This window comes from Melanotaenia boesemani, chromosome 13 (assembly GCF_017639745.1).
Source record: "Melanotaenia boesemani isolate fMelBoe1 chromosome 13, fMelBoe1.pri, whole genome shotgun sequence".
Lineage (NCBI taxonomy): Eukaryota > Metazoa > Chordata > Actinopteri > Atheriniformes > Melanotaeniidae > Melanotaenia > Melanotaenia boesemani.
In genome coordinates this window covers 17,329,557-17,356,368 of record NC_055694.1, presented here as the reverse complement: position 1 = coordinate 17,356,368, position 26,812 = coordinate 17,329,557, and the positions used below count along the sequence as shown (strand labels likewise).

The 26,812-nt window shown below is 37.5% G+C and overlaps 1 protein-coding gene across 2 annotated transcripts in view; it reads right to left on the bottom strand.

The window, feature by feature from the left end:
• Positions 1–26,144, bottom strand: part of cpne5a (copine Va) — a 79,342-nt gene extending 53,198 nt beyond the window's left edge. For both annotated transcript variants that reach the window (XM_042004335.1, XM_042004336.1), the window contains exons 1-3: positions 25,695–26,144; positions 2,464–2,504; positions 1,631–1,677 (exon numbers count right to left, since the gene is read on the bottom strand). In XM_042004335.1, coding sequence (XP_041860269.1) covers positions 1,631–1,677; positions 2,464–2,504; positions 25,695–25,804 — 198 coding nt within the window. In that variant the 5' untranslated portion in view covers positions 25,805–26,144. The remainder of the gene's footprint in view (positions 1–1,630; positions 1,678–2,463; positions 2,505–25,694) is intronic.
• Positions 26,145–26,812: the final 668 nt, after the last annotated feature.

Sequence of the window (26,812 nt, the reverse complement as noted above, 5' to 3'; positions counted from 1 at the left end):
TATGAATGGTTTACGCCATGTCAATCCTCCCTGTACCTCCGCGCTCATACTCCGTCAAAAGCTCTGTGAACTGAATCATACCTGGTATTTTCTTCTCTGAGGAGATCTTTGTTGTTTTCCACACACAATTTTTCTCCATTTTACTTTTTTTTTTTTTGGTTAATCTAACATCCCTGTGTCACAAGTTCTCTATATTCTAAACTTTTTTGACAATATAACAAATTGATGAAGATAGATGGAGATTTTTGTGATTTTTAACAGCCTTCTTCATGCAAACAGTCAACACAGTCCCGTGATATTCTATAGCTAAGATGTCTTAACCTGTTGGTTAAAACATCCTACCAGTCACATGTATTAACAAAACAAACTGGAGCTGTTAGTGTAGTATAACTGATGAACTGACCAGCACATACATTACTTAAAGATAGAAATCATATCAATATTAAGCAATTTAGTAATACTATGTGTAGCAGTGTGTCTTTCAAATCTGAACGTTGTTTTCAAACTAAATGACCTTATGAAGCATATGAGAGTTTTCTCATAGCCTTCCTAATTCTTTTTACTGCACTGACTGTTGACATTTATGTTGTCATTTAAATTTCGCCATTTAAATCTCCCCCCATCATTTTAAAATGCAATTTCATGGTCTTTGTGTATATATATATATATATATATATATATATATATATATATATATATATATATATATATATATATAAGGCTTTTATTATATTTATAGTTTACATCTCAAATCTTAATTACATCTCATTCTGCCACTTTCATTAATAAAATTTATAATCAATAATAATACAATCATAATCATAATTCATTCAACACAAATTCATTCAAACAAATGTATAAAAAACTTCTGACAATAATTTACATGAAAAACATCCTCTGTTTAAAAAATAAACAAATTAAAACATCCCTAAAGTCTTTTTGGCCAGTTAAACTGTAATTTTTCTGTCTTACCAAACTGAATGTAAATTAATCTTTTTTCAGGGCAAAGTCAAAGCAATATATCCAGTAAAAATATCAACAACTGCTGTTATCCATTTAGAAGAATACCAGCTGATACCCACAATATGCCTGTGCATCTCTAGTATGTACAATAAAAAACATCACTAATACACAATCAGACTAATACTCACAAGGAACGGCTGAGCTGTAAGACCAAAACAAAATTAAAGAAAAGAAAAAGAATGATAATAAAAAGAAAAATCACATAATTTATCATGTTATTTCTTGATATTTCCATCTATTTTGATCACAACTACACACAATTATTCCAAAAAGACTGTGTTTTGCTTGAACCTCTGCCAGCTTTATTAGCCTCTCTAGCCTAATTAAGGCCCCATTTCCAACAGCCAGAGGGACTCATGCTGAGAGGAAAATCTTTAGAGATACATGTGACTGCCACCTTAATCAGTCAATCAGTCACAGCTAAAGCAGTGCTGACCAGCACACCAGTATTCACAGGGTCAATCATTTGCAAATGATTGGCACACCGCGTTTACCTCAAGAGAGAGAACGGGAGGAAGGGGGGGTTGTAAACAGAGATCAGGCTGTCATGGAAAAGAAATGCATTGATTCACTTGTGTTCACAGAGGGAATGGCTGTGATCTCTTACCTCTCTCCATTGTTTGGATTCCACTCCCTGGGTATATAACACAACCACTGAGATGTGAGGCAGTGGGGAACAGAGGTAAAAAGAAAGAGAGGGAGAACAGAGGGACACAGTGTCACTGAACAATCTGAATCAAGTATCCTATATCCATAAAAAGTGTTTGCTTTGTTCCTTCTGTGCAGACACTCTGCATTAATTTTCCTGCCACACCCAGGCAGCTGAAAAAAGTGACGGGCCTAATAATCCTAGAAATGACACCCATGTGCAAAGAACAAACCTCCAAAAAAAAGGCACAGTTTAGTGTAAGCCGTGAAGTCAAAACACAGTTTCATAATGGAGAGATTCTCCTGATTCCTATTTAGTTTTGTGGCTAAAAACTAAGCTGTGGCAGGTGTGATGGAGGTGATGTGACCTGTCACACATCCCACTGTTCTGTTTCAGGCATGCACACAGGGCTTGAACGTCCTTCCTATTATTTAAATTGTCTCCTCCATTCTCTTTTCTGTGGGGAATATAACAAAAATGCCTTTATGGCAATTCACAATGTGTCTTACCAAAAATTAGCCATTTGTATTCAAGGGCTGTAGTTTATACCCAGCATGCATTATGGTACTTTAGCTCCCAGTGAGGAAAGGTTGTCACATTACTGTGCAAATGATATGCAGTTATTGAAAAAACACTTCAAAATAGCAGAGTAAACTGAATCAAAGTTAAGCTCAGCAAAAATAAAAAGTAAAGCAGTGTAAAAAGACAGAAGGTTTCAATGAGTAATATTCTGAGTGAAGTTTCCTGCAGGAAAAAACTAGACTCTTTCATTGCAAAAACTAAGAACTTACATGGGTCCGATTTGGAGAAAGTGTCTCTGTCCAATAGATTCCTGTAAGAGAAGAAAACAATTAAAATCTCATTCAAGTTAAGCATGTATGTATAATACTGTAATAAATCTATGACTGTGGCATAAAAATGTGGATCAGCCTTTAAACAAATGTAACCCCTCCTTCTTTTGTGTAGTTTAATCACAAAATGCTATATGCAAAAAGATAGGATGTAAGTGCACGATAATTCATAATCACACTTGCTTCACAAAAACCATCCTGCACTAGAAACGTAATTTCCAAGCGAGCAGTGCAATAAGCACAGTAAAGTAAGAAAGGACAGAGAGGACACAGAGGAAGATGTGCATTGCATAAAAAGCTGTTTACTTCTAAATGAAAGACAAATACATATATGTATAGCTGTTGCACACCTAAATCAGACTTTTACAGTTGGTCTTCAGTCTATGACAAAATCCTCTAACACATTTTATTACAATCTGCCAACTAGAATACAATTTTAAAAAGAAAAGCAAACATGAAATTTGACAGCTGCTTTTTTAGTGTAGCCTGATAGGACTGCTATAATACTAAGCTTAGCATATTGCTTTCTTACTTATTGTCTTACAAAGTTTTTACACAATGTTCTGTTCTCACTGTTGTTAGCTATCATAAAAATAAAAAAAATAAAAAAACATTTCCAGAAGCCACAGAAATAGCACGGATCCAAGCAGCATCTCTGACACAATGTGCATAGTCACAACTGCAGGTGAAATGGCTGAAAGTCTTTTTCCAGACAGGGTGTTTACAAGAAAAACACTGGCAACACAATGAAGTAAATGACACAAATTCATTCTGTATTAAAATTAAATGAGATATTCTGCCAATGAAAAAAAACAAAGCTTTGCATGGCTGTATCACTACATTATTTAATGTGCCAACTGAGAAATCCTACTCGGAATACATTTTCAACTTTGGGAATGCTCAAGAGACTAGATAGCTGGCTATTTTTATCCATTTTAGTGATTAAACAACAGATAACTACATATCAAAAATAAAAATAGTATATTAGTGGATTCCCATACTCTAATGAATACTGTATGTACCATAGAAAAGTACATTTCTGAACTATCATGCATGAGCAGATGAGTAGTTTTTATTTAAATAGTCTATACTGTTCTCTCATTATGTGAAAAATAAAATGCATGATGGTTAATACTTTAGCTACTCAATCAGAGCATACAAGTACAACAGAGCAAAGTTTTGTGGTCAATCTGACTTCTGGGAAAAAAAAGCAATAAACTATATTACAAAGTTTATGTGATTGTTTAGAAGCCATAGAGGTCAAAGTATATTTGTACACCTACTTATTTGTCAAGTATTGTGGAGTAAACCAGCTTCTAATTTGCCTCATATGTGCATCATATTCACTAATATCAGCCTGCCCAGGCTGTGCCCTCATTCTCTTCTGACAAGAGCTGGGATAGCCTCTGACTCCCTGCAACCCTGGATGTATATTCAGTATGCTGCCATTCAGTTTTTATTTCCATCCAGAAATGCAAAGATGTGACCTGCCCATCCCTGCCTTTTATTGGCCTAAACTGATTAATGTAACAGTGATGTTTCACATTTGACTTATTAGTACATTTCTGTGTCCATGTAAGAAATATTCAACTAGAGTAGATCCTAGACTCACACATTTTATCATGTACTTCAATAAAACATTCATCAATTGAAGACGGCCCATTTTCTTAAAGCCTAAAGACAATGCTTTTTATTTATTTTATTTTATTTTATTTTTTCAAAATCCCTTACAAAGAGTAGTTCTTAAACACAGTGAGTGACAGCATGCAAGGCTGTAATTAAAAACCTTTAGCTCTTGGAATAAAAGACAAATAAGTATACTGAAATTCTGTAAGCCTCCTTATCCTTTACAAAAGCCAAGAAAGAGGCTTGGAAAAACTCCATCTGTGTGATTATTTTCAAATCTTACATTTTAAAACATTTTTAAACAAAACATTAATGTATAGAATAGAAAACAACTTCATTTTAAAACAGAAATTAAACAGAAAATGTTTTATTGCTCTTGTGCTGTGTAGATGTAAGTGTATGGCTGTCAAGATTATGAAATTATAGTTGATGATTAACCCCTTTAAACCACAATTTATCTACAATAATATAAAATAAATACCAAACAAATAAATACTGGAAAAAAATTAAGAAAATAAAAAGTACAATAATATTAAATAATAAATACATACCTATCTAAATAAATACATAAAAAATGAATAAAATCAAATAAATTAGTTAGTAAGATAAAAAGAAATAAAATAAACAAAGGCCAGAAGTGGTTTGTAAAAATTATGTGACAACAGGCGTCAAGAGGTTTATTCCATACATACAATAGCAAATACATGAATTCATCAGTGTTCTTTTACAATTATAAGGATACTATAAGGATACTAATAACCAGATAAAGATTAGAATAATGTAAATAACCATTATTAATTGGAAATTAATTAAAGAATATGATTAAAAAAGATATGTCCATTCAGGAGGGATGAAACAAGGGTACATTTATCAGCCAGTCAGTCAACTGTTCAAAACTATGTGAAAATATGACATTTCTGTTAGTTTCATCTTGTTGTTTCCATCCTGGTGAATAAAGACACCAGTATGATCTCAAGTACCTGTTGATTGTGACAGGCATAATTAGCTGACAGCCGTAAAATCCAGTGCACAGCACCAACCAGTACTTATCTTTCACAAGCCACAGAATAGGTAACATCTCCCGGACGAGCCCCTATTCAATGTTACAACCCCGGCTCTGCTAGGGGAAAGGGGGTGGCAACATTAAGGACAAGAAATTAAAAGGTATAAGTAAAAGGTTTATTTAACATTCAAAACAAAAGGACTAAAGGTAAATTAACACAGTTCTGAAAGCAAAAGGCAAAGAAGGGATTTCAATATTAACCAAAACAATTTTAAAAGCTTAAAGCCATTCACAATGTTACACAACAAGCAAAAAGATCCAAACCAAGCTTGTTCAAAGAAATCACCAAACCAAGTCAATCTAATCACAATTCAGCCAAAACACACACACTGCAACACCAAGTCCCAAGACTGCAAGTAGCAAGCTGTGCTGAATGATCACAGCTGCCCTGAATGATCGTCAGCAGCCATCTTTAATAGAGAAGCTCCGGTTGGACATCAGGCAATTGGGCCAATCACAGGCGGGTGATGGCACAGCCATTACGTTACATTACATTACATTACAGGCATTTAGCAGGCACTTTTATCCAAAGCGACTGTGGTTAGGCAGTGACGTTAAGGGCCTAAGGAGCCAACTGGAAGGTGTTGATATTCGTCCCCTAAGAGAAACAAACTCTGGTGTCCCGCATGGGAGATGGATACTCTGCAGCCAGGCAGCCAGTTAAACACCTGGTTGCAACCAAACATAGATCTTTACATACAAACTCAAGGCCAAGGCCTGGGGTCATGACAAGCTGACATCTTAATGAATAAGTTATAATAAATACACCCTAACAGGACTAACCTCCTTCCTGGGTCACCTTCTCAAGTATCCAGATACTGACTGGATCATTGACTATTTAAAAAAAAAAAACTAGTGTCTGCATTAACATTATTCCTACCATCTTTATTTTTAGCCTCTCCCAGAGAGAGAGATGAAGGGAAATTATGAGTTTCCCCAATGACTTGGATCATTTCCTTTAAATTTTTCTCATTTCATTTCACAAGATGTAATAAGCCAGACATTACCTTTACTAGGTGAAACAGTGCTGTCGTCAATCATTTCATTCAGTATTTTAGATCAGAAACCATTTTTCTGTTGGTTTCAATGATCTCATCAGTATATCAGCATAACACAAAAACATAAATATGTCTTAGCCCTGGTCTCTCATTGTGAGCCGTATCTATAAATAACTGGAACGTAGTTGAGAATCATTCTCATCCCTGTAGGGGACAGGAGTATTTCAATGAATATAGATGAGGTTTCAAAACTGAATTGAACCAATACGACACTATTCATTACAGGTATTTCTGCATTCCTTTACATAAAAACAGGCATACGAGACAGGATAACAGATCCAGCCTCATGGGGCATTAGCCTTGGGCTGACCTGACAACAGTTGGAAAATTGTCAGAGCAATTATCATTGTAGAAAAAAAAAACATCCATGACTAAGTGCCTGTTTGTAGCCACCTGTTTCTGTGTGGCATCAATATCTTTCCAACAATTATCTTGTCCATCTCCAGCACAGAGAGTGGATCACTTGGAGATGAGGACAGCAACATCCTGTTTCCATTTGGCATGACTTTACATGTTGAGTCTCAGTTTGTTCTAAAACATCTTTATTATATGAAATAATGATGTACAGTCATATGTATGCATCAAATTAATCCATTTTCTTCCTGTGCACATGGCCGGAGTACACACATCTGTGCTGCAGGATGGGTTTTAACATCTTAGTCTGTTTTCACTGAAATAACACTGCATATTTAAAAAGTTAACTCCTTCCACAGTACTATGCTCTCTGGGATAAGACCAGATCATTATCCAGGAAGTTGATATAGAAAAAAAGCTTTGATGAAGAAGTTCATTGAAAGTAGGACAAATGTCATTAGATATAGTAACTTTTCATTCCTAGCACATTTTACGTATCAGACCACTTTCAGACCAAACCACTCCTGCCACCACCATGGCCATATAATTTCAAATATATGGAAATGGCAAACATTATTTTTCCAATTCCTCTTAATCTCACCACCATCACTAAAATTCAGAGCACATTAATCTTGTCTATTAACTTCAACATTTACTTGTAGCAGCCAGGAGTGGATTAATACTATTATTATAAATGCAGAGCAAGTAAACTATAACTATTGAAATCCAGTTTCACTTGAGAAGAAAAGAATGGTTTTCTATTCTGCCAAGTCATTTCCTAATAAAGTCATTTTTTGTTTTTACAGTAGTTACTTCAACTGATAGTCATTGATTATACACACTTTCATTACAAATTAACTAAAGTGGCACCAGCAAATTTAGTAAAAAAATATATTAAGCTATACTAAAGCACAAATAAATGTTTTTTTCTACACATCAAATATGAATAATCTTTAAAAATAATATATTAAGGAGAGCGTTTCTCTTTTGGCTAGATAATTGTAGAGCTCTATGGTCCATGTGGCTAACTATCAAACTAAGATGTTGATTCCTGCACCCCACAGCTCCTTTTTGTCAGTAGTCCTTTCATTTTCCCACACTTTTAAAGTTGTCAAAATCATAATTGTCACCCTGCAGAACCAGCATCTAAGTTAGGCTAGAGTGGTTTTAAATAGTTTTCCATCTAACCTCCCAATGACCTGAAGCCATACTGTATTTTAAAAGGACACCACAAATGCAAGACTGAAAGACAAGTGTCTGACCCGTTAAAGAAAGAAAAGTCTTTATATTACATTAGAGACAATGGAGATGGCTGAGAGGAGAAAGTGAAAGATGGTTTGCATTTTGAGGGCTACTCTGGCACTTGAGTTCCTTTGTTGCCCTATGGCCTTTTCTCTTTTGACTGAGGATAGACAAAGTCTTTCCACTCACGCTTCACAGGGTCAGTAGGTCTTCTTTTTGTCTTTTACATCCTTAGGCAGTTTTTGGGGGTCAAAAGCTCATGAAACCAAGCAGAGGAGGCGTATGAAGCTGCAGGGTTTAGCCAATTCAATGCAAGTAAGAGGAATCCCATTATTTAGACAGAAATGTTCATCCTCAGGGGGACTTTTGCGACCTTAAAAAAGCACAATATGCTATGTTGGCAAGCTTAAAAGATACATAAGCACCACCTCTCAAATTAAAACAAACCAAAGCAGCCACAGATGAATTTCTGTGTTTTGTTATTCAAAATTATCTCTGCTTGTATTGGATGTTTTAATGCTGCCTTGTCTGTACCTCAAAAAAATCTCATCTCTTCCATTCAAAGTATATTCTGGTCCTTTGATTAGTAAGAGATCCATGACTTTGATTGTGATGGCACCAGGTGTCTTCTTCTTCTGCTCCATCCGATTAATTATACAGTTTCAACCTGGGATCTCTTCAGGCTGGTGATACCTGCAGCACAGCACTCCCTTGACAGCCATCTCGTGGGCAGTGACAGAATCTCAGTCATAAAGCTGCTCTTCTGCTGATATAATAAATGAATGTGCAGACATACTGCAACTCCTTGCTTTGGACTGGCTTTTGGTGTGTAACTAATGTCTGACTAGGGAATAATATCAATGCTAATTGCACGCTATGACAGTTATTGGTTTTTGCAGAGAAAGGTTTTTTTTTTTTTTTTTTTTTTTTTTTTTTTGCAAGAAGCTCAGGAAAAAAACACATCAATTCTATAAAGCTGTTATAACCCTGGCAAAGCACTCTGCACTCTAGTGTAAATTCAAGGCAATTTCCCTTCCTCTCTCCGTTCCATCTAAAAAAAAACAATCTGCAAATACCTTTGAAGACATACTCTATCCATGCACTTTACTGACTGGTGACATGGTTTTAGAATACTTTAAATTGTACACTGGAAACCGAATCAGCCGCAGTAAAGCGTTTCTAAGCTCATACATATTATGGCTTTGAAATGAAAGCAACACATCATTAAACTAAGGAAGATAAAATAAAGTCTGCATGGATTCAGTCAAATGTGGAGTCAATCTCAACAGCGATCATCACAATAAAGCATGCAAACCAGATATCTTAATAACTGGTGTTAGTCAGGGCTGAGAGTGCCATATAGTGTGGAAACAGCTGATGATATACTGGCATCAGCCAGCCTAGCCTCACATGCAAAAAGCAAAATAACTTGAAATAACTTTGTATATGTGCAGATGAACACAAGCACCCAGTACAACTGTCAAAGTATAAAGTATTTCAATTGGAAGTTCGATTTGTGTCTTCAGTAAGTTTTGTGTGTGTTTCGTCAAGGTGGTAAATATCGCAATTATAAGTTCTTTTAACACAGGACATTTCCACATTCTTTGCTTTAACACAAGCCCTGATATTTCTTAACCTTGGCCAAGTTCAACTTAACCCTCTTTGTCACTGTTTAAATACTTCCAAACAGCAAATGAATCCAAAAATATTTTTAAAGTAAAGTTACTATAAAACATCAGGGGCAGAAGTAAAAACTGAGTCAACTGTCTCACATTAATGTATGTAGCACCACTAACAAATCCCTCCAACTTCCAAACACAGATAATGTGATGTGTTAAAATAGACAAACAGTTCTTTCCTGACAATTTCACAAATGGTTTTAGACTCTTCTGTTCAGTTCAATGACTGAAAAAATTTGAAAATAGCATCTCTGGGCACAAATCAAAAGATTAGGATTTAGTCAAGACTGAATAAACATAAACTGACCGACACTATCATTGTTGAGATAAGGACACTTTAAGGCACACATAAACATGCACAGAGAAACTGACTGGCCGTGTAATGTACCATGTTGCTTGCCAAAAATCTGATAATAACACCTTATTGGCTTAATTTCGTGAAATGAGTTGAATTTGTAGTTTCTTGAAGCCATTTTCATACTGGTCAAAAATGATGATATAAAAGTTATTCTTTCTGTTAGTCAACTTGTTCAGCTGTGTCAGTCTCCATTGATGAATAGCCAGATAAGATCAAAATTGGAAAAATTTAAAAGGTGGGCAACAGTTCATGACATATATTTACAGGCGCTTCAGCATAAATGAAAATGTTTTGTAAGCTCTATATTGTAGATTGTTTGCATTTTACCAATATTTGTTTTGCTTTAGGTAAGGGTAAAGAAAGAAAGAAACAAACAAACAAACAAAGAAAAGACAGCCTCCATAAGGCTTTAAGTTGCCTAAGTTTGCAGAAAAAAAAAAAAAACTATGACATTTATTCTGATTTCTCTGGGTATTTTTTATAACTTTTTACCTAAATCACCTGTTTAAATTGGGGCTTTATGTATTAGTGTGTGACTGCCAGGTACTTCCACTCAAAGGTGATGCAGTCTCCTGAAGTTTTCAATCAAATTCATCCAATGCAAATGGTTTCAGTTTAAGACAAAAAAAAACAAAAAAAAAAAAAACAGAAAATTGCCTGTTGCAGGCACCTAATAAGCATATGGAAAACTTACTTCAGAAAAACATGTAACTCCTAACGAGGCACACAGTGATATTGGCACACAATCTGCGTGAGTTGAAATGTCTTTAAAATGGAATATCAGCCAACAAAAATGGCAACAAAAATCTAATGGTTTGAATCCCTTCTTCCAGCTTTTTTTTAAACGATTACACAAAATAAAATGTTATTCCAACAGCTCATCATCAGCAAGGGCTAAAACATGCCCATTCATGAGAGTCTAATACGGCATGTCTTGTATAATGGTTTAAACTTTTTTTTTTTTTTTTTTTTTTTGACTTGCAAACGAGCATGTCCAAAATACATGGGTTTTATGTCTGCATCTGTATCTGTTCATCAAGATTAGAGAAATTATAACAATATGCAAATCTCACAACAGGAGACATAGGAGAAAATTGATGTTTTAAGTGGGAAAAGTATGTGCATGCAGTCAACCTGCAAAACTTGATTAAATATTAATAATATAGGTCTACTGGTGAAAAAAATCCAATATATTGCATTATTATAATAATCATTTCATGCTGGGGTTTTCCCTGCAGTGGAAGTACAGTTGCATTTGTACTGAGGTTTATAAACAGCTGTGTACCAATGGGCCACATATTCATCCACACAGGCAAAAAGTCCTTTTTTTGCTGCTCTGTAACATGTATACTCCAATGTATCAAACAGAATACTCTGAACACTGGCAATGAGTAGTTTGTTCCTCTCTACAGCTAAGATTGTCAACAAGTGAAAGACCTTTGACATATGCAACTGTGTGGCAAAACTTTTGTGAGCAGTCTGCCACACTTTCTGCAATTCTGCCACCAACAATTCCCAGACAAGCTGGGATGTTGGGTCAAATATCCCTCGACAAATTTTAACATTCTCTACTTACCCTTAAGTTTTCATGAAAATAGTGACAAATGCAGCTTGATAGTTCAGAGCCACGAGGGAATACTTTGATCTCTTATTGCTACACCTCCAGTTTAACTTTTCCTGTCATCCAAGCAACATTTTAACATGACACAGAAAACAAGCAGCGTTGTAAACTTCTGGCATATCACTCATAACTGTGCTCCAATAGATTCTACATGCTGCCATATATTCCAAAGAGTATTAAAAATTGTTAATAACATAAAGGTTAACACTGATATCACCACAAACCTAATATTTAGGATCTAAAATCATTTTACAGTCATAGATCCCAGAATTTCAACCATAGCATACCAAAAAAAGGAAGCAATTTTCCTTCTCTTGGCACTCTTATGTCTCTGAGCCTTGATTCCAAAACAGATATGGCACATCATTCATAAACACAAGCCATCCTGTAAGATAAAAGCTGAAAGCTTGCCCCAGGTCAGTCTGCAAATTGAAATGTCTCTCTTTCTCAGAGAGGTCTTTTATTAATATTTCATGTTCCTGCACAATGAAAACTAGTTCATCTCCAACTTGCTGCCTGCCAGGGCAAAACAAAAGGATGTTTCAACCAGAAAAAAACAGGTCATAGGGTCTGTCTGAAAGTCCTGTAACCAGGACTGAATGAGAGCAACAACTATAACAGCTATTAACACAACAACATCCACAGAGTGAAAAGCCATTACAACATTCAAACCATTCAAATAAACAATACTTTGCTTACACATGTTGAATTCCAACTGCCAGTTTCAACAATTGTTTCTGACAGATCAAGTAGCGATGGCACATATCCTAATGGTCCTGATGATTTCATTATGCCTCCTCCTTGCAATGTTTTCTTCAAAAACACACCTGATCAAGATGCCACAAGCTTTTATTTGACAACAGGGAAAAGCAATCAATGACCTATTTGTATCAGGAAGCCAGCATTCGTGTGACCACTTGTGTGTTTCACCAGGTAATAAATCCCTCGGAAGCAGTCTGGCCTGGTTGAGTTAGATCCCTCATCTATGGAATGCAGTGATTCGATACAACGCTACTCTAACCAATCTATTGCAGAAATTGAATGGTTACGGGGAGCAACATAGCAATAGAAGAGACCAGATGCAGCGTCTTCCTCCCCATGGAATAGGTGGTGGGGGCTGATAAAGTTTCATGTACAAGCTATCAGGTGGGAGGCTGAAAACAGGGAAAGGAATGGGATTTGTCAGCTGCTGTCACTTTTAACAGCATACCTGCAGTGTCTTTTGAAATGCTAAAGATAACCAATGAAATCCTTTAACTGTCGTTAAATGACAATGAAGTAAAGATTCAGGCTGTTCTTGTGTTGGTTTTGTTGAACTAAAACACCCATCATGTATTCCCAATGTTTTCAACCTTTTTTTTTTTTTTTTTTTTAATAAACAAGTATGAAAAAAAGGATATTTGTCTATTTGTCTCTTCACCCACATCTCTTGTAACGCCATATAACCTGGTTAGTGAGTCAAAAATTTGTGAAAAATTATCCCAGTTTGGAGCAGGACCAAAAAATACCAGTATGGTTAGCAGGGGATAAACTACATCTGTTGCAAGTGTCAGTCACAGAAGGATATATTTCTGCACAGATCAAAGGAAATTGAAGAAGGGGCAAAGCAGAGTGCCACTGCTGGCCAGTTCCAAGGCTTTCCTCCCACACAGTTCTAACGGCAGTGTGTGTTATAGGGAGGAGGTTATAGGCTGAGAGCTGTGAGAAGGATGAATAAATGTCATCGGTGTACAGATCCTTAACTGATTTTATCCTGGCATTATGCCAAACATGGAATCTGGCATCATTAGAACATTTAAAAGCACAATTTTTATAAACACAGGTTAAAGCATCAGGTCTGGACAGACCAACATGTTTTCAGATCTGGATCCAGATTTTTATGGACACAGACACGATTGGGTAATTAGGCAGGGATTAGGCAGAGAGTGGAGATGGAGGCTGTGAGCAGAGGATTGATCACAGTAAAAAAAAAGAAGGGGGGAGGGGGGCACCTGGAGGGTGCAGTGGGGTACGTTGGGGTGCTTGACTGACTGTTTTAACTTTTGTATGCACCAGGTGGTGCCTCTTTTTATTATTTTTAACAGTGATTTGCTTTGCCAACAATAAAATGTGGATTACTTGTGAGGTGAAGAAAGTCCTGAATAAGAAGAAGAGTGTTTTTGGAAGCAAAAACGGTGGGAAGACAAGGGAGGTGCAGAAGGAAGTGAAAAGCTGCCTCAAGGAGGCTAATGAGAAATACAGCAAGAAGCTGGAGATGAAACTGTGGAAAACGCCCTGCATCGTTCCAGTTCCAAAGAAGGGTCGGCCTTAGGAGCTGAATGACTACAGGCCAGTCACTCTCTCGTTGCATGTGATGAAAACACTGGAGCGACTCGTCTTGCAGCTGGTGCAACCTCACGTGCAGGCAGAGAGGGACCCCCTCCAATTTGCCTTCCAGGAGAAGATGGGTATCTTCTACACCATGTTCTCACATACCTGGATGTGGGGGATCTTCAACTTCTCCAGTGCTTTTAATACAATCCACCCCAGCCTTTTCCAAGAGAAACTTGACCTCATGGCTGTGGACCCCCACCGTGTGACTTGTGTTACACACATTTCGATCAACAGGCCACAGTTTGTTCAAGTGGGGTACTGTAGGTCCTCAACACTGACCTGCAACACTGGAGCACCTCAGGGCACAATGCTGTCACCCCTTCTCTTCACTCTCTACACCACTGACCTCCATTACAACTCAGATACAGGTCACATGCAGATGACACTACAATTGTTGCATGTATTAGGGAGGGTGAAGAGGGGGAGTACAGGGTGAAAGACTTTGTGCCAGTGGAACAAGCTCCTGCTGAACACCTCTAAAACAAAGGAGGTGGTGCTTGATTTCCACTAGGCATTTAACCTCTCTGCAGCTCATCAACATCGATGGATCAGAGATAGAGCTAGTCTGCATCTATGAGTACCTGGGGCTGCAGCTGGTCAGTAAATATGGCTGCTGTGTACAGATAGGGGCGTAGCAGATGGGTCTGCTCTAAGTTATCATACATGTTCTATCAGTCTATTGTATCCAGTGTCCTTTTCTATGCCCTTGTGTGTTGGGGGGGCAGCACTAAAATAAAGGACATTCAGAGGCTAAACCGGTTCATACCAAAAGTGGACTTTGTGGTTGGACTGTGTATGGACTCTGTGGAGAAAGTGTTGGAGTAGAGGACGCTCTCTAAGATCAGGGAGATTCTGTCCAATCAGAGCCTGCCCCAGAACCCGGTCTTCTCCCACTAGAGGAGCTCCATAAGTTCCAGGCTCCTCTCTTGTACTGCCTTAACTATTTTACAGTTGATTTTAGTAATCATTTAATTATGTATTGCTACTTTTAAACGTTTTAGATGTTGATATGTTTTTGCTTGATGATTCTATTGATTCTAGTGATTCTGTCATAATGGTGTGAATGTGAGTGAGACTGCCACACAATTTCCCTCAGGATCAATAAAGTATCTATCTATCTGTCTCTCTATCTATCTATCTATCTATCTATCTATCTATCTATCTATCTATCTATCTATCTATCTATCTATCTATCTGTCTGTCTGTCTGTCTGTCTGTCTGTCTGTCTGTCTGTCTGTCTGTCTGTCTGTCTGTCTGTCTGTCAGTCTGTCTGTCTGTCTGTCTGTCTTTCTGTCTGTCTGGCTGTCTGTCTATCTTTTCTAAGTGGGCAAACACTCCTTCCTCTTTGGGAGATTTCAGGTTGATTTACAAACTCTTGCAATTTTACCGTTCCATGTGAATGACAAAATTATTGTATCTATCAAATGAAGGATTTAGTCCAGAGAAAAGGGTGACTTTGAAAGAGATATAAAAACTTAGGGAAAATAACCATCTTGATCATATTTATACAATCTACATGAAAAAGGGGCGGAGGGAACCAATCCGGTAAAGTCCCCCTTGGACTTTTCAATTAGAGGGGCAAAGTTATCACAATAAAGATTTAAAAAAGATGTGGAAACACAAATGCCCAGGTATCAAAAACCACCACTAGACCCTTTAAATTAAACTAATGAGTGTGAGAGTTCCCTGGCTGGACCATTAATCAATAATAGTTTGCTCTTCAGGTAGACCCTAGAACCATTTTGTCAAATTTTCATGCCATTTTGGCTGTGTTGAATATAAATAGCTGAAACTTGCCAAAGGTTTTTTTTTTTTCTTTTTTTTTTCAAAATTTTAATGTCAGTTCCTTGAATTAGCTTAAATCGGCTAACTAACTTAAAAACCGACAAGTTTGTTCCTACGGCTACTGAAAGTGCATTTTTTTTAACCCCACATTAATTATAACATAGATTGATGCATTCATTTATATAAAGTTTTAATTGTGAAGGAAAAGGCTTAAACTTGGGATTTTTATAGTAGTCCACCAGATGATGTAATTTTCTTCATCTTTTACACCATCCAGTAAAATATCACTTTTTTACTGTTTTCTGCCAGGGTGTCATACTGTTGAAATGATAAATGTGTGTCATAAATGGTGTTAGATAATGGTGTGCATGTATAAAAACAAAGGTCTGTGCATATATAGTATATGTGTATGCATGTGTGTGCATATGTCCACTCAAGTCTACATGTTCACTCATGTCTTTCATGTTCATCTTTTTTTATCATCATCTCAGCTGGCAGAAATTGGGCTTGTTTTGGTTCTTACTCAGGTACTTTGCCAGTTGTTCAGTGAGCACCGAAGCAAATTTGGATTTTGTTTTGGTTTTTGCTCAGGTACTGTTATGTCAACTGCAGCTAGCACCAATGCTAAATTGGACTTTGTTATGGTTTTGTTCAAGAAGTTTATGCAAGCGATAGATTATAAATATGAGCAGTAGTGCATGAGTAGTCATTTTGAAGATGGCAAGATACTACAGCACAAAGGAGGCTCTCAACATCAGCATGAGGGTGGGAACAGCTCCTGACTCCTCTGAACATTCATCTGAAGACTCCTCAAAGGATGAGAGCACAGAGGAGATGCATGAAGCAGCGGCAAGATGGAGCTCCAAAAATGGACTAATTATTTGGTTGAGCTACAGCCGTAAGAAGAGGATATTGGACAGTATTTTAAAGTAAATGTTCAGAAGTGATAGTGGCTGGTAGCTGCTACAAAGATGGAGGTATTTGTCCTGTTTAAGAAGGAAATAGTGGCCTCCGATAGGGTGTCTTAAAGGCGACCAAGGGTGAATGCCTCGTTATACATAACCCTTAAAACTGGGCTGAACAAATTTAAAAAAAAAAAAAAACCCTTACAATATTTGGCAATGAAGCCATCAGGCCCAGGTGACTTACCATTCTGAAAGGAAACAATGGCCTCCTGAACCTTTACTGTGGTGATGGGGATGCATATGGTTTCTACCACATCACAGTGTATTTAAGGAAAAAAAAATATTATCTAAGGTGTTGTTAGGGAGTGGGGGGCAATAGAGGTATGTAAAGTAGTGTAAAATTCAGCAAAGGTCCTACTTATCTTTTCTCGATCAGTGTGGGTCTTGTCAAGGTTTGTCCCCAAATTCATAAAAACACTGTCTAGATTTAAGAAGTAGGGTTTTGATTTTTGCAGTGGAAATCATTTACAACTCTGTAACTCAACACGTTCTCTGTACAGACTGATCTGGATTGATGATGATGGATTGATATTTTAATGCCTGTTAGAAGTTTGATTGTGCAAGAGATCTCCACTTTCTTTCTATTTGAAGTAAAAGAGATGAGCTGATACCTAATGTTGGCCTTGGATGCCTCCCAAATGATACTTCTGCTCATGTCTGGTAAACCATTAAGATTAAAATATATAGTAATCTGGAATTGTAAAAATTGAACCTCCATATTTTTGAAGGGCCAGGTCATGCACGTAAGGCTATATTTTGAGAGAGGTTAGGGCATAATCCAATATTGCTATACTATGGTAATCAAATAGCTATTCTGAATAGTAATCTAACGTCCAGAAGAAAAAATATCAAAATGTGAGTAGAAACTGTGAAAATGGAGGAAAAAAAAGATTGAATGACTTAAGTTCCTGGGAATGGGTTAGTAAGGCCAAGTTGATGTGTGAAGGTTAATAAAGTCTTAGCCGACTTGGTCAGTGGAACAGCTTTGTTAGGTGAGTACTGGATCTTGGACAAAAATAAAATCAGCTCAAATAATTATATAGTGGTTACCCAGATCTGGAAAAGATGAAAACAGATTGTTATCTATGAAGCTGTTATCTCAGTTAGGACCGTAGATGGAAATGTATAAAATAGGGATGCTCTGGAGCATCCCAGAAACTATTACATATCTTCCATTAAGATCCAAAATTGATTTATTGGATATGAAAAGAACACCCTTCTAGATAATAATAGCTATGCCCCTGGCTTTACAGTTAAATGAAACACCTCACCAACCCATCTCTTTTTAAGTTTTATTATCACCTAATTGTGCATATGTGTTTCTTGAATAAAATGTATATCACCATTAAAATCATTCAAATGGGCCATAATCCACTCTAGTTTTGTAAGATTTCCCACCCCCTTCACATTGCAGGATATTGATTTAAGTGCACTGTTTGTGGAAGTTATGGCTCAGCATCAGTGTTCAGTAGCGCTGAGGAAGAAAGAACGGGGGGGGGGGGGGTGTTCTTGTATGAGCAAGACATAAGTCAGTCATAAGAGCCTAAGTCTAATTAAAAGCTTGTTGGAATAAAATGTCTTCAGCCCCTTAAGTCCTACACACACCTGAAATCCCCACATAATGTAAAAGTCAGGTGTCCACTGCATAAAAAGTACTTTTCACTTGCACCAAAGAAATTTCCTCTTTCTATGAAAAGGTCCCAACTTCTCCTACATTAAGTTATAAAAAAAAATGGTAATGACATTGTTTGAACAAAATGGATTGACCGATAGAGTGCAAAGATAAAAGCAAAAAAACTCAAAGGGGGCAGCCACAAACGCAGCTGGGTAGGCTTGATAATAAAATGAAATGATGCATCACTCACACACAGCAACACCTGAAAGGGCAATGCTTACAGCAGTGTAATTAGCATGGCAAACAGTTACACATTAGCAAGAAGTGGACTGTGAAACACAATAGTTGCAGACATTAAGGATAACAAAAGTCAGTTCACTTCTGGCTTCACACCCAGTTGACAGCAAGATTTATTAAAATCCTCAGCTTCCCTCAGTGAGGGCAGATATTTTCTTGAGTTATCCTTGGATGTGATGAACAACTTAGGAGCAGGCTTAATGCTAATGTTCTTTAGGTCCATGTCAACACTCAGCGTGTTGTTCCACAACTCCTAGGCTGTACTCTTCAATAATGTGAATAGGAGCATCATTGTATCTCAGCTTGTCTCAGACAACCAGGATCAGAGGAGGGTCACCATTCCTGATAGTAATCAGAATGTGTCCCTTTACTGTACCTACATTATAATGAAGTCCAGTACTTTAGCCTAGAGCTTGGCATTGTCAGTGGCCATTGTAATTAACCTAGCTGGCACACCCCACCAGTAATCTTCGGTCTGGTTTGCAAACAGGTCCAGTTTTGTAATGCATTGGTGGTGATCAGCAACAACATTCTGAAAGTTATCCAGCTTTGCCTCAAGTTTTGAGTATGTTTCCTTTGTAAAAGCGATAAGTGCCACTTATGCGCCACTAGCATCATCGTTAGCAATGCTGCATGTTGCTGGTTGAGGGAGGTTCCCATTCTTGAAGCCTCTGCCAATGCGGAGGTTTGTCTGTCTTTCTGTCTGCCTGTTTGCAACATAACTCAAAAAGTTATGGACGTATTTTAATAAGATTTTCAGTAAATCTCAGAAATTGTATAAGCAACAACTGGTTAGATATTGGGGGTGATCTGGATCACCGCCTGGATCCAGGAAAAAAAATTTTAACACTAGAACTGCCAGCATTCCAGTATTCCCTAGAACCGCTGGGTCATTTTGAAACCCTGCCAACGCTGCATTAAAAAACAATTATAAGTAGCATTTACAGAGGCCAGTTTTTTCTCCCTTTGAATTTTTTCAATCATTTAGAAATAGACAAAGCTTCAATAAATAAATAATTATTTGGTTAGCATGTGGGATTACTTCAGGCTTGTATTTCAATTAGTCAAGGCAAGGCCAATTTATTTGTATAGTACATTTCATGTACAAGACAATTCAAAGTACTTTACATAAAACATTGCAGCAGGGTGCAGAAAGCAATACACGTGTATTAAAAAAAACAAAGATTAAAAAAATGCAGTTAATGAAATAAAAACAGAAGGAAGATGCTAAAATAAAATAGATAAAATGCTAGAAATAAAGTTCCAGTGTGGAGAAAGACAATATTAAAACATAATTCCAGCTTAAAAGAACCAGATGTAGATTTTAACTTCTAAATAAAAGCTATTGAAATGTAGCAGAGAACAGGTGGGTCTTTAACTTGGATTTAAATAAACTGAGTGTTTCATCTCATCTGAGGTTTTCTGGGAGTTTGTTCCAGACATGTGGAGCATAGAAGCTGAATGCAGTTTCTCCATGTCTGGTTCTGACTGGGAACTGATAAGAAACTGGAACCAGATGACCTGAGGGTTCTGGCAGGTTCATAATGGATCAAGAGGTCACTGATGTATTTTGGTCCTAAACCATTCAGAGCTTTATAGACCAGCAGCAGAACTTTAAAATCTATTCTCTGATGAAAAGGCAGCCAGTGTGAAGACCTCAGAGCTGGACTGATGTGGTCCACTTTCTTGGTCTTAGTGAGGACTCAAGCAGCAGAGTTCTGAATAAGCTGCAGGTGTCTAATTGATTTTTTAGGTAGAACCTGTAAAAACACTATTACAATAATCAAGCCGACTAAAGATTAAAGCTGGACTAGTTTTTCCAGGTCCTGCTGAGACATCAGATCTTTGACCCTTGATATATTCTTAAGGTGATAGTAGGCTGACTTTGTAATTCCCTTAATGTGTTTCTTAAAGTTTAGGTCTGAGTTCATCAATACACCCAGATTTCTGGCCTGGTTGGTGGTTTTTAGGTGTATAGACTGAAGCTCTGTGGTGACCTTTAATGGTTTCTCTTTGGCTCCAAATACAATCACCTAAGTTTTGTTTTTAACTGAAAAAGTTTAGACAAATCCAGTCATTAATCTCCCCAATGCATTTACCAAGAGCCTGTATGGGGCCTTGGTCTCCTGGTGACATTGTAATATATATCTGTGTGTCCTCTGTATAGCTATGGTAACTAATTTGGTTATTCTTTATGACCATTTATGTGCCAGTGGGAGCATGTAGATGTTAAACAGAAGAGGCCCCAGGATAGAACCTTGGGGAACTCCACATGTAACTTTTGTCTGCTCAGATAATGACACAAAGTACTCTCTATTCTCTAGATAAGATTTAAACCAGTGTAGTGCAGTGCCAGAGAAGCCCACCCAGTTCTCCAGTCGTTTAATTAGAAAATGTCAAATAATTTTTAGCTTACAACATTCACTTATCAGCTAACATATATCAAAATTATATCATTTTATGTGTATGTATATTTTTTATCAATTGTTTGAGGTAAAAAAATAAGAAAAAAATAATACTAATACTATAATACTAAAGTATCGAAACAGAGCACTCAGTGTTAGCTGATATTGATTTATTGTATCACACATTGACAGCTTAATAATGAATACACGGCGGGTCATTCTGGCATCAATGCAGCTTCAGTAGAGGACAGATGCATTCATTACAGCGATGTCCAAAACGTTATAAAACACCACAACAGGCCATTCTAGTTGCAGCTAGATTTGAATATTGCCTCGGCATTTTGACAAGAATTTTTACTCCTAACTTGGTCCTGTTGTGGTAAAAGCCTCATTTCTCCCCCATCTGAGTCTTCCTCATTCAGTTGTTGGAGCATAGCCAAAGCTTATTCTGCATTCATTCTTCTACTTCTGTTATTTTAATTTTTTTTTTTTTGGCAGCATTAGTTTGTCTGTCTGTCTGTTAGTAACATAACTCAAACAATATTAAACAGATTTTGATTAAATTTTCAGGAAATGTCAGAAATGCAATAAATGAGCAAGTGATTACATTTTGCGGGTGATCTGGATAACCATCTGGATTCAGGAAATTTTTTTAAAGAATTCTGTACTATTGAGAGATAGTGATAATTTTGCCATTACAGCTTCTAACTATCAGATAATGCCCAGAATCATTAGCAAAAAATAAAAGTAAAATAAAATGACAAAATGACATCATGGTAGATGTTGTAATCCAACATTGTTTGACCCAGATCATGTTTATATTCTGGATCTGGTGATCCAAAAGTTTCAAAATATAGGGGATACTGGGTGGGCTATTTTTGGGGTTTTCTCAGGTGAGTGACCCTATGGTTAGGTGGAGGTCTACATTCTCTGAGTGCTTCTAGTTCTTTTTTTTTTTGTATATTATTGTACTGAACACTAAGAGTATACACTTTATGTCCAAGATAACTGTGCACAAAAGTCAGGTTCTGGTAAATAAATAAAAAATATTACTGAAACATATTACATTTACAGTCATTACTAACCATCTTTATCTTTATTTGTACTGTCACAAGCCACAGAGAAACAGAGTGAAAAAAATATCTCTTTTCAAAGAATCTTTGCATGTCAAGCCTCAAGGGTCTGAATGATTTTCGTCTGTGTGCACATTTTTTCCAACATTTGTAGCTAAAAGGGTGCTTCACGGTGAAACAGCAGAGCTAAAGCCCCAGTTTTCCTCAAGCCATTGTACATGGGAACTCTCAGACAGCCTGGTAAGCTGAGATATAGAAAGGGCACTTTCTACAATCCAGAGATTTACATTTGCTCATAATTAAAGCATGATGTCACAAACCACATAGAAAACTACTAAAACATTAAGTAGAACTGCTTAAATATTAAATAACTAACTCATTTATTAGTACAACTTAAGATAGAGGGTCAAGCCTATAAAATACCAGGGGACCACTGGTCATAACCCACTGAACTGGATTCACTGGAATGTGAGACAGATGTAAGAAAAGAGGCCACTTGAGTGTGAAGAGCCATCGTATCACTGAGCTGTTGTGTAGCCCTTCCAGCTTAGAAGCAGCTACTGGAGGTGCAGATCACTGGTTGACCTGTGAGCAAAACCAATCAGAGCCGTAGACAGGCAACGATGTGCTATCACAGTGATATGTACTTGTTTTGATAAGCGTCTGTCTGCTTGAGTTCTTCCAGTTTGTCAGGGGGCTTGCTGCAATATTGGCAGAGGGTTATGAGAATGCCTGTAGGGCTGCACAGCCCAGTTCAATTCCATGCACACTGCAATCTCAGAGCTTTCAGGCTTACTAAATCAATTACACAGGGTTGTGGAGCCTGTGCCTCTTTCCCCCTCATAATACCCATTGTTTCTGTATGCCTCTATTAGAAAGACTGACGACACACTCTCTGATAAGTTGATAGAGTAGCTGCATGCATGGCTGTGTACTTCATGTGGTCTGCTTTTGAGCTGTCTGCCCAGATCTTGATCTTTGAAGCAGTTGTAAGAGGTCAGACTGGAGCAATCTCCACAAGTCACAAAGAAGAACAGACAGGACTTCAAGTCTGAATTTAAAGCAGGCAATGTTTCAAGAGCCAGAGAAAACAAGAATGACTTTTTCCTTCTATCACACTGTCCAGGAACAGCTTTGTGTTTGGACAAAAATGAAAGACAGACAAGCGAGTTGCAGCTTGAGAATTTCAAGGCAGATCCTGGCTTAGAGTAAAGTCTGAGGTGGGTAAAGCAATACTGTGTAATAACCAGGGCTGGGTTTAAATAATTGATTAATTGATTTGAATCCATTAAAATTTAATAAATCTAATATCAATCTTAGCATATATGCACAATTAAAAGGTTGCATGATCAGTTCCATCCGAAATCAGCATCTGTCACTGAGATAATGCCAAATTTTGATTTTTCATTCACCTTTAAAATGCATTCACCTGTAAACTATTTAGCAGCTTATATCTCACATTAGCAGCTAACACTAAGACCATGGGCTCCACCTTGTTAAAATAAATCAAATGTTTTGAAAATGACAGGAAGTGTCTTCACCATGCATGTACACGCTACAAAATAAATCTTTTAATTGACCGGAAGTTTTCCCAACCATTATAACAACACCCACCACCCCCACTACAATGTACAGTGTCAGATTCATTTATTTTGATATTGTTTTCTTTACAGCACCAAGTCACAAAAGAATTCATTTAAAGTCTAATTTCTTCATTTATTCATATCTATATATGAATAAAGCAGCCAGAGTATTTCTCCTGCTCCGGTGTTAACGCTGAAAACATCATGCACAATGCAGGAATGCACACACCTGAACAAGCTGAATCTACCGTCATTGTAATAATTTATCAGCAGTCTTACAGCTTAAAATTGATCCAACATTTAAAATGTTGAATTGTTTTCTGTCCTGAGTGGGTTGTGTTTTACAGCATTTCTGGCTGTGAACCTGGGGAAACACTAACCAGTAAATGTAGCCAATGTTTTTTTAAATATATTATTTTAAGAAGTGCATGTAGACACTCCCACATGTCTGGCTTTGATGGTCATGTAAACGGACTCAGTGTTTTATAAAGAACAATTATCTGAAAATGTAAATAAATATCTGTAAATGAATTGATGCTGAATCGAATCAGATTCAATCGAAACCAAATTGAATCAGGTTGTTGTGAATCTAATCAAATCGATTTGGGAAATTAGCTCCAGATGCTACTCACAACAAATGACCTATAATGGATAAAAATATTCACATATGCAAGGACAAAATGAGACTCCTAAGTCAGCCTTAAACACAATCTTCCCATAGAGTCAATTTACCTAAATTTGAGAGATTCTTGTATTTTAAAACCAAATTCATAATCAAAGGGAGGTTTTTTTTTGTTTTTTTTTTTATACAATATTCCCTCCTGCTCATTCTCCTCAGACAAGTAATTACCTACAGCTGCATCATCCTCAAGCCTGTCCACCTCATAAAGGTTAAGTGTCTTGTTCCAAAATGTGACTAATTTATATCCAAAATGGATTATAAGGTCAGCAAAATGGGAGCTTCACTGAGTTTGTTAACTAACTGTGTAATTTGAAACGGTATCAGTCTATTTCATTTAACCTAATCCAGATCAATAATATGGGTAAGAGTGAACATCAAATGAATAAATAGACCAAATAAAAATGTAGTCATAATGTTTGAGCAGCTTTGGTGCTTTTCTTGTCTCATTTACATAACACAGTCATAGACCAGGAGGGACAGAGAGCATAACTCTATAGATCGGGGTTAAATGTCGCACACTGATTGACACCACATTTCATGTGAACATATATTATAATTGTACATCCTGTATTTCAAGACTTAAAGCTTAGATATGCTTTAGCACCATTCCGTAATCCATCCAGGGTCTCTACCTGCAACCCGCGCTGCCCCACCCTACCTAACTGAGGCTCCTCGAATCTTCGTGGCATATTTCTCCCACGACTCTATAAGTAAATTTAGTGGGCTTTATCCCAAGATTTCAGGGGAAATATGTTCTCCATTTATTTCTACACCTCTGTCACAAACTGGTGTCGTTGTCGGAGCCTGGAAAGCAGATTCACGCCTGACACGCTGCCTCAAGGGGAACCTCGCGTCAATCGCGGCAGATATCTCCATACGTGACGCGCGCAAAAGCAATACATGGCACTGTACCTGACACTGGATGAAAGAGACACCAAATAGCTAATCTGGACGATAAAGGAACGTGCAAACAAAATCGTAAAAGTTCAGAGGGACAATTTTGTGTTAAGATGATTAACTCTAACTTTTTAAATAACTGCAACACTGACTGAAAACTGTTTTTCTACTTCACAGTTTTACATTTACATATATTTGCTCTGATTTTTAACGACGTCTGGTGCGCCTGTACATAGGCGGATGAGGACTGTGTATAGCATTCTCCTGTAAAGTTTTTTTTATTCTTAAAATCTTTCATTTTGCTCTTTTTCCTTTTTTAAAAAAAAAAATAGCGCAGTTCAGGTTCTTGTTCCGTAATTAATTAATCATTTGAATTAAACTCCTTACGCATAATGTCTAGTCTGATCATCTCACACAGTAAAACGTAGCCAGAACGCGCGAAGCTTGCCAAACGCTGACGCAGACACGGTACCACCAGCACCGTTGTGGACTCACCTGCAGGAAACGGTGATCTCCACTTTGGTGGCTGGGATGCTCCCGCTGATGGGGTCGAAGTCACAGACCGTCGCCGTGGCTTCCACCTTGTCCATAACGTCTCCCTCCATGCGTGCGGGAGACCCAGGCCTGCTCCACTGGCCGCGTGAGTCCTTCTAAACCTGGGGAGCCGAGGGTGGAGAACCGGAGCGCAGCGGACAAGAGAGCAGAAGCAAACACGGTCCAGACAAACCTGCCAGGTACTGTCCGTTGGACGGGCAACCGCATGAAAAGTTTCACTGGAGGCTGCAGTAGTAAGACGACTGATTTAACCTAAGTGGGATCACATGCCAAGACGCATCCACGCCAACTCCGCTGTTTTTCGGACAAAGAAGAAGCTTCTTCTGCCTGAGCCAGAGGAGCTTTGAAAAGTAAATGCAGTGAACTCCGCCCCTCCCGTCCGCATTCTCCAACTGTAAGCGCAGCTGTGACCGACATGTAGTTTCAGTCTGGTGATCTGTGGCGGGCAGATAGTTGTTTATTGGTGCAAATTGTATTGAAGGGTCTCTAACAGAAAATACTAGACCACGAAACATGAAACGCCACGAACTGTACCTTCTGATATTTCGGAAAGGGTTGACAATTTTTTTAACTCAACTAAAACAACCAACAAGAAAGCAATTTTCTTTCTTTCTTTCTTTCTTTCTTTCTTTCTTTCTTTCTTTCAAGAAAAGAAAAAACAGCCTACACGAGAGTTTTTATCAAATAAACCCACATGCATTGAATTAATGCCAAATAGAAATGTTAAAATAAACGTTTGGATTACATGTTCTTAGCTTCTATTAAATCACACCAGCCCCTAAAACCAGCTTATAATTAACAGGGAGGCTGCATGCTCTTTCAGCATCTGGACAGCTCCTCAGACTCCCACAGCTTCAGTCAGTGGTTCATTTCTCCTTGGTGTTGCCAATAAAAAATTTTTTTTTTTTTGGGGGGGGGGTGGGGGGAGTTCCAGGTTCTCTGTATTGTTAAATCATGTACAACCAAATTCAAATACATAAAAATTGAGATAGGATAAGAGATTTACTACTTGTGACATACTATTAGAAAGTCATTAGGGATTTACTCCATATATTGTG